Raw genomic sequence first — 8,799 nt, 5'->3', positions numbered from 1 at the left:
ATAGCATAGATGATACATTGCAATGTCGCCCAAAATTAGTTATATATATTTTATGAAAGAGTCAATGAAAAATTGACTATAAGAATTTCCATTTAATATGGATCGAAAAAATTCTCGACTCCAATAATTTTCATTTAATATTGAATATGCCTTGTTTGGATGAGTTTTTGGAAAATTTTGGGTTTGGTTTTTAGGTAATGAGTGGAGAGAGAAAATAGAGTAATGATTGAAAATAGGGGTAATGAGTGAAGAGAGATAGAGAGAAAAATGAGAATAATGATTGGAGAGAATAGAGAGAAATGAGAGTAATGATAGAAAATAAGGGTAATAGTATTTTTTGAGTTGGAATTTTGTTTTCAAGTTTGAATCCAAACAAGGCAGGATGGTTGATAATAGAAGTCCAGTAGGTGCAAGAAACTACTCCAATGAAATCAATCAAGGGGGTGTTTGAAAGTATACTTTTGCCTTTTTATTTTCAATTTTTTGGCTATTTGGATTATGGTTAGAACAAATTTTGAATCTGACAGAGTTTTTTTTATCATATGTGCATAATTCATTTTGCAACTGGAATAGTGTTTGAGAGATATGTGATGAAAATAAATTATGGGTTGATTTTTTATCATGTTGCCCTTGGTTATTTATTATGGCATATAATGCATATGAATAATATTTTAAGCAATTTTTTAAGAAAAATTCTAAAATCAGCCCAATGGGCTAACAATAGTGAGTGAGTGAATGTGTATTAAAGGGTATAAAAAGTAGACAAAATACGTGTTTTCCTTATCTTCTAGTGTGCTTATCGTCAGCCCAGCGGGCTGACCATAGCAAGACCGATTTTTTAAAGTTATATTGTGAAATTGTTTTATTCTTTGTTAATCGAAAGTCTCGAACTTTTTTTTTAATTCTATTGGTAATCAAGAATAAATAACGATAAGTAAAATAATGGAAAAATTATATTGGCACTTCAAAATCAGTGTAATTCCAAAGCCACTTTCCTTTATTTTTTTGGAGTGTCTGCATCAATTTTTGAAGTGCCAATATCATTTTCCAAATAACGATTATGTTTTTTGGTTCGAAGTCTTTTTTGTTCTTTTATTTTTTAGAAACTAAAAGCCTCCAACAATGCTTTTATTTATAATTAAAATAAAAATTAAGTTAATTCAAGTAATTGCAAAAAAGCAAGAACACTTCTAACTTACATTAATAAAAGAAAACATACGAACCAAAAGAAAAACAAAACAGACAACTTAAGCATTACGCAAATTAAATCTATGAATTCAGATAACAAGAAAAATATATGGTCTTTATGAGGGTGTTTTGGGTATTGGGGAGGGTAATATGATCTTAATGCAAGCATGCTCAAAGAGAACGCAAAAAAGAGAATTCAAAAAACTCCTCCTACATCTCCTTCTCTTCTCTAAACATAAATAGGAAAAATCATTCTGCCAAAATGAGTTTTGCTTTGCGCTTGCCAAACATCAAAACATGAAAATGAGATAATGAGAAGTTAATATTAGGAGGTGTTTGGGAACCTACTTTTTGACTTTTCATTTTTAACTTTTTAACTTTTTGGCTTTTTTAATTTTGATCAGAATGTATTTTAAATATGGTAGAGTGTTTGGATGAAATGTGTAGAATGTATTTTACCACAAGAGTGGTGTTTGAAAAATATGTGATAAAAATGAATAATGAGTTGTATTATTACTATATTGCCCTTGTTTTGAGACAAACCAAAATTTATCTCTTTCACCCACGCACGAACCAATTCCAAACCCATTTCTCTCTCTCCTCCTCCCATACCCAATCTCCATTTCAGCAAATCAAGAGCCCATTTTCCTCCTAAACAATCAACAGCCTAGACACCCCTCCCCCTCATACAAAATCAAAATCGTTGAGGCAGATCTGGATAGGGTTTCGAAGTTGAATCTGGTGGGTTTTTTAGAGTTTTTAGTGGAGTAGATGGATGTGTAGTGGGTTTGATGGTGGGTTTAATTTTTGGAAACGAAAAAAAACAAGCGAAACAATACAATTTTTCATGTTTGGTGGGTTTAATTTTTGTCAAAATTTGTATGTTGGAATGGAAGATACAGAGTCTATTTTATGTTCTGGGTTCTTCCATGGTCAGATCGAAATGGAAACCATAATTCTAACCCAGAAGAAATTCTCCCTGTTCTTGTGGTGGGAGATGCAGAAGTGTGAAAGAGGTGAACGATTTCCCCACTTTGGTCGAAGGTCCAGTCGTCTGCTCCGGCCTCTCTCTTCTCGTATTCTCCTGGTATGTGAGAACTGTGAGAATGTGAAGGAAATTAGTAGAGGGGACAAAACCAGGGCTTTGTGGAATTATCTCAAAAAGGAGAGGGTAGAGATGTCTTTTGGCATAGCAAGAGAACAAAATGAGAAAATGAGAATGAGAAAAGCTCCTCTGAGCTCTTTCTGGCTTTTGTCTTAGAAACATGAAAATGGAAAACCTATTTTCCCTCTGCCAGCCAAACAGCCAAAAGCCAAAAATCAGAAGTGAAAAATGGGAAAAGCCACCATCCAAACGCCCCGGTGCCCTATTCTTTTTACTTTTTGCATTTTTGACTTTATGAATTATAGTAAGAATGTATTAGTGAATTCAAAAAAAGTATTTAAAAGATATGTACAAAATACATTTTGCAACATGAGAAGTGTTTGGAAGATATTTGCAGAATATTTTCTATGGATATTTTTGTTAACCAAAATGGGAAAAGTGGTAAATGAGAACTCAAAAAACTCCTCGTTTCCTACTTTTGCCTTTTGTTCTCCAACATCAAAAACAAAAAATGCATTTTCATGAAATGTGTTCTGCCTGAAGTGTCCCAAACAGTAGAAAAGGTAAAAATGAAAATGTTATTAAAAAAAAAAAAAAACCCTAAGTTGGCTGCCAAACACCCCCTAAATATTTGTCACCAAAGCTCTTCCTCGCTTCCTCCTAACTGTGTTTCGGCGTCTTCCCCTCTCTGGGAGAGAGTTATCGACAAGGGTTTAACAAACACTACCCCTCCTACTTTAGTCTGCGCAAAATAACAAAATTTCCCAATTCACATTCTCAAAACCACGACCCCAATTTCTTGCCGATTTCCATTTCTGATAAAGGTAATTCGTGTTTGTTTTCCATCTCTTTCAGTTTCCCTCCTTTGGTTTCCAATCTTTCTAGGTCTGCCCAAAAATGATTTTATTGCTAGGTAAGGAAGAGTATTGTTTCTCCTTCTATATTTGCCAAAACCAGTTAGCTTTCTGATTTCTTTTACTGGTGAAATGGCATTCTGGTGGGTGAAGTGGGTTGAGCATTAAATTTTAAAAATGCCTACAAATCTGGTTTCTGGGTTTATGGTTTTTTTTAATCAAAAACCTGTTTTCTGGTTTTTTGATCAGCAAACTGGTTTCTGGATTTTTATTTTTTTTGAGCTGGAATCTGATTTTTGGGTTTTCCAGCGCTAGTAGCAGTATATGGCAGAGAAAGGAGGAAAAGGGTTCTCCCTGCCCAAGTCTTCTCTCAAATCTCCCGGTATGCATGCCTTTATACATATATATCTCCCTATTTTTCCTTTCTAACTTCCGACCAAGCATGCAGTTAAATGTTTGTACATCTTGGTAATACCCCCAAATCAGCACATGTTAAGATATGCAATACCCCGTTTCTGCTAGTAAGAAAAAACATAATTTGAAGATACCCGGAAGGGCCGGAACAAATTTCAGTTGAGAAGAGCATCAAATGATGGCAGTCTTTTTATTGTGTGACACACATATGCTTATAACAGGCAATAAAACAAATTTCTGTTGAGCAGCACATCCAATGATGGCAGTCTTTTCGTTGCATGACACACATATGCTTATAACAGGCAATGATCTGTTCTTACTTGAGATTGTAGAAATGTGTGCTAAGCAACAAAATTGATCTTTTGATAGGCCCTTTCCTTTCAGTGGTCACATTATATGTGTAGGTTTTGTATGTTGTTACTTTTCTTCTTCTTGGTATTTACTTGGTGAAGTTATCCTCGAAAGAAAGATTATAGTGATGCTATTTGTCTTAAACATCTCCTTTTCTCGTTCAAATTTCTTTGCCTAGCTCATTTGAAAGGGAAGGATGATAGCCCAGCAAAGTCAAAGAATGGGCGAAAAGTTCAGTTTGATTCTGAAGGTGTAAACCTATTCATTCTTTGTTCTTCTCTCGCAAAAGTCCTTAGTTAGTATGCTCAACCGGTCCAAAGATGCATGGGACTTTAAATACTAATCCCGTCTCACCATTTTCAAATGTTACTCTTGATGCTATAGATTCACTAGAATCCGAAATCAACCTGTCGTCAAAAGCTGGTGGGAAGGGTGATACCCCTTTTGGTAAAGGTAAAAAGTTGTTATATGCTTACCAGAGATACTTCCTATGGGTGATTTCATGTTTTGTTGATACTTATGTGTCTGATGTACATATTTCTAGGTGATTGGGGAAAAGGGGGGAAAGGAGACAAGTTTGCAAATGGTGGCAAGAGCTCAATGCCAAAAGGATCTTCCACTTCCGGGCAAAAAAATGAGCAGGGTTGGTGCTTGCTTTTCCTGGACACAAAATATATATGGTCCTTCGAAAGACATGATGTTAATTTTGTTTTGTTCTTTCTATTTAATAGGTCATGCTGGTATCACTACATTTATATAATTGCTGCGAAAATGGTGATACCATGTTGGATAATTGCAGAAGTAAAGAAACTCTGAGTGCATAGTGACATTAAACTCTAAAGTGGCTTCACAAAATTAATTGCTTAAAGGAGCATTTGGAAAAAAAAAAAAAAAGAAGAAGAAGAAAAAAACACAAAAAAAAAAAGAATCTTTGATTGGAATTTCCTGTGAATGAGTTAAAGATCCATTTATTTGTCACTTGAGAAAGAGTTCTTCAGAACCTAACGGTGCATGAAAATGGTATGTTTTGAGCTAAAGCCTTAAAAGGACCTTCCTCGTTTTTCTTCTGTGTTTTGTGTGGAACTACAGTTATTTATTTAATCTACGTAGGTGATTTTTGCTTACCTCCTTGGAAAGTATTTTTTTACCATCTTGACATTAAAATGGTAGCACCCTTGAAAATTTATTGTAGTAGATTAGGTCAAGATGAATACAACCTGAACAGTATTGGATTGTCGGTGTCTGTTGAAAACGTTTGGCCTCTGGTATGGGTGGTAGATGTGGCTGAGCTTGACAGGTATTAGGTTAGTTGTCTATGCCCTCGACATGGCTTAATGGAGAAACGGATTAATGTATGGGACCACCCAAAATAAGTGAGCTTAAGGCTTTGCTTGGTGTGGTTTGGTTTATCTAAATACATTACGAATGTATGAAGTAGAAATTTTGATTTTCACATCATTTGTTGGTATTGGGCAGAACTTCCAAAGAACGCCAAATGTCTGATGGACTGTGAAGCAGCAGATATTTTACAAGGAATCCAGGAGCAAATGGTTGTACTATCTGAAGATCCAACAATTAAAATCCCAATGTGAGGAACATTGTTAAAAGTTTTATCTTCTTGATTAAGGAAACTGCTATAGGTATAAGGATTTGGTTCATCTCATTGAGAAGCCCTAACACGTTTCTTTGCAGACCATTTGATAGGGGCCTCCAGTATGCTAAGAATGGTAGCCGTTATACAGACCCTGAATCTGTTCGACGAGTGCTTGAGTATCCTTTTACTTATTGGAAAACAATGTTATTGTTGTTTGCCTTGTTATTAATTATTGTTAATCTTATTATGTGGGAGAGTATCTGTCATCATTCACGAGGTTTATCCCAATTATGATTTTGACCACTCTGTTGTTGAGCCATTAACTCAAATATCAGGCCTCTCAAAGCGCATGGTGTTTCTGACAACGAGGTATCTATCTCAGCCTGAGTTACTAACCTAATTTGATGATAACTGGGTAGTGTTTTGATTTTTTGTTTGGCTACAGATATGCATGATTGCCAACATATGTCCAGAGTCTTTGGATGAAGTTTTTGCTCTAATCTCATCCTTGAAGGTATGACACGTCTGAGTTTAGCTTGTGGTCTCATAAATCTTCTGCATAATGCTTATGTGCTTGTGGAATTATTCTTGATGGACAAGCAAAAATGGGGACTCAGCTAAGAAGCATGGATACTGATACGGGAAATGGACGACACGATACGGATACAGCGATACGCGAAAATCTAAAAAAATGGATACGGGTATGACTAGGATACGTCAGATTAAGAGGCATTTTTATAGCTATTTAGCTTTGTATTACCCCTAATAACAAGCATAGAGATAGAACTGTTATATTTTCCATGTGCATTATTGTTGTCTATAAGTCATTAAGTCTACTTGGTTAATTATCGAAGTATAATTTTAATCGAACCCTTGTATGACAATTGACACAGTAAAAAACGTTCAAATAACTATTAACAAAGCAACTACTTCTCACTTCTCAGAATCTCACTATCTCTCTCTCAACGAAGTAAGTTAAGTGCTACAAATCTATCATTCCATTATTCCTAACAATGTTACTCTACTATGCAAGACATGTCACCATCTTAATTTCGTAAAAGTTTGGAGGCGTGTCTTAAAGTATCCAATACTTCAAAAATTAAATACTCCTCTGTTCCAATTTGTTAGTCCCGGTTTGGGAATCCAACTTTTTAAGGGAGCTTAATTATTACATATACAGAATTTTAACTTTCCAATTATACCCTTCATGGAATAACTTGTGTACCAATTTAAATTGGTGCCTCCTTTTTCCGAAAAAAATTCCCAAATCCTGAAAATTTAGGTGGCAAGCTTGGCTCCAAACCAGAGGTATTGGTTCCAATTGGAGGTAAAATTGGCTGGGCTATTCAGTAGTCTCAGAAGGAATTCAAAACTCAATCTATAAGGAAACCATAATGAACAATTTAAAGAAGGGCAACACATGGAAAGTTGGATCACTTTTTGTTTTGACTTTTGAAATTGGACATTTATTTTGGAACATCCAAACAAGGAAAGGTGGACTGTAACGGAGGGAGTAATGATTTTCATATGGTGGATACTTCTGGGGTACGTATTCGTGAGTATTGGAATTAGATACCGCGATATGGATACGACTCCAATCTGTATCCGTGCTTCATAGGGGCTTAGTGATTCTCATTGTCAGCAATAGTTAAAAGTGTCAATTTCAGCTGCTGGGGCAGATATCTCTTTCTTGTCAAGATGAACTTTTGTGACCGGGGTGCTTCTATCTGATGTTTTTGAAGTTTTACTTCAAAGACCAGTGCTACACCAGTTTAGCCTGTTCCCTGCATATTAGCCTCCGACCAACAAATGCGGGGTCAAATATAAGGTAGATATAGTGGATAAATCATTGCGGGGGTCTGCAAGTATGAATTGGAAGTGTTGCTTCTCATTCATCGGGAGATATCTGGACATATTATTCTTGATCAAGTATATGAGAACTATTTTTATTTTTTTTCATTCTTCAACGTGTGGACACTGCTTGTTTTGAAACATATGTTCTTTCAGGGTAAGAAAAACAAGGTGACACAACCCCTCAAAGATGCATTGAGTGAATTAACTAAACTTAAGCAATCGACACGAAGTTCCAACTGAAGAGATCCATTGTAAGTTATTTCTCCTCTTGATGTAGGTTAGTGTCATCTTGCATCCTAATTTCAAACCTCTTGAAATCAAACCTGTGTACAGCTATATATGTTCTATTTTGTCTGAGACGGCTTGTCGGCAGTTTTGCTGAGAACTGCAGGTCAGTGTTGTCCGGCCACTTGCCGGACCTAATTCAATAATCGGTTCTGATCATATTGTAGATCTCGTCGAACGCCATGAGTATGGTTTGAAATAATGTTAATTTGATACCATTTAGTTTGTGAATGGAATACAAAAACAAATCAAAATTGGGTTTCTGCACACACTGGGTCGGAACCCAGCAAAAATCAGTTCAGAGTTACTTGTTGTATTCCGATCACATGTTGATAGGTATCCAATTAACATGATTTTAAACCACAATTAAGTGTCTCAATGTGATGTACAATATTAATGGAATCAATTATTGAATTAGATTTGGCAAGGGGTCCAAAAACGCCGACTGTTTGTTGGGTGCAATTCTTAGCAAACTGCTGACAATCCATTTCTGTGTTTTTGGTTGTTGGATTCTTAATGCTGGTGCACTTCCTGAAGAAACATTGCAGGGTGTGGACAAGTTGCGGGCTAGGTAGAACAGAACCTGGTACTGTTTTATGGAGGAACATTTTAACAGACTACCTTAATAGAGTTGGCGATAACTGTTGGCAATTTGTAGTTATCCATTTGTTAAGTACGATTGGTGCACCTGGCATGCCTTTTAACTTTTCTGTTGGGATGCTCTTGGAACTGCTGTGAGAATTATTTAGTTGCTTTGTCCAAAGTGGTGTTAATTTTTATCGAGCAACTACGGAACGGTTAACATCCCTATTACTGCAGTGCAGACTCTATTAAATGTTAGTATTAATCTGCTTGTTCACTGCATTTCACGGTCATATTGAGAGAATTATCAACATGGTGGTGTGGATAGAAATTTGAGATAGAGCATAACTCGCGTCAAAGTGGGAAGGTAGTCCTCGGGCTGAATGCCGGAGTTCCAAGCCATACAGTGTACAAACTCATGGTTTCTGTTTTTGATCAAGTGTACAAACTCATGGTGGGGTGGGTAGAAATTTGAGTGTGGTGCCACCTCTGTTTTTTCTTATTTTATGTTCTCTCTTTTCCCTTTAGAGCGCCAAAAATGAGTCTCATTTGGACCGAGATTTGAAGTTTTG

The 8,799-nt window shown here is 36.0% G+C and overlaps 1 protein-coding gene across 8 annotated transcripts; it reads left to right on the top strand.

Annotated features, from left to right (window-relative positions):
- The first annotated feature begins 2,904 nt into the window (after positions 1-2,904).
- LOC131313355 (DNA-directed RNA polymerases IV and V subunit 4-like) lies at positions 2,905-8,509 on the top strand. 8 transcript variants are annotated; one of them, XM_058341626.1, is made up of 11 exons: positions 2,905-3,117; positions 3,457-3,529; positions 4,091-4,162; positions 4,297-4,365; positions 4,457-4,555; positions 5,389-5,500; positions 5,605-5,682; positions 5,842-5,875; positions 5,952-6,020; positions 7,514-7,611; positions 8,183-8,509. In XM_058341626.1, exons 2-10 carry the CDS (start codon positions 3,472-3,474, stop codon positions 7,598-7,600), a joined length of 678 nt encoding a protein of 225 aa, XP_058197609.1. In that variant the 5' UTR covers positions 2,905-3,117; positions 3,457-3,471; the 3' UTR covers positions 7,601-7,611; positions 8,183-8,509. The 8 variants fall into 8 exon arrangements, with proteins under 8 accessions (XP_058197609.1, XP_058197607.1, XP_058197608.1 ...); XM_058341624.1 differs by having other exon boundaries at positions 2,932-3,117; positions 8,194-8,509; XM_058341625.1 differs by having other exon boundaries at positions 2,932-3,117; positions 7,514-7,637; positions 8,194-8,509.
- Positions 8,510-8,799: the final 290 nt, after the last annotated feature.

This window comes from Rhododendron vialii, chromosome 13a, assembly GCF_030253575.1.
Source record: "Rhododendron vialii isolate Sample 1 chromosome 13a, ASM3025357v1".
NCBI classification, from domain to species: domain Eukaryota; kingdom Viridiplantae; phylum Streptophyta; class Magnoliopsida; order Ericales; family Ericaceae; genus Rhododendron; species Rhododendron vialii.
The sequence above is the reverse complement of the archived record's forward strand: the minus strand, read 5'-3'. Positions and strand labels throughout refer to the sequence as shown.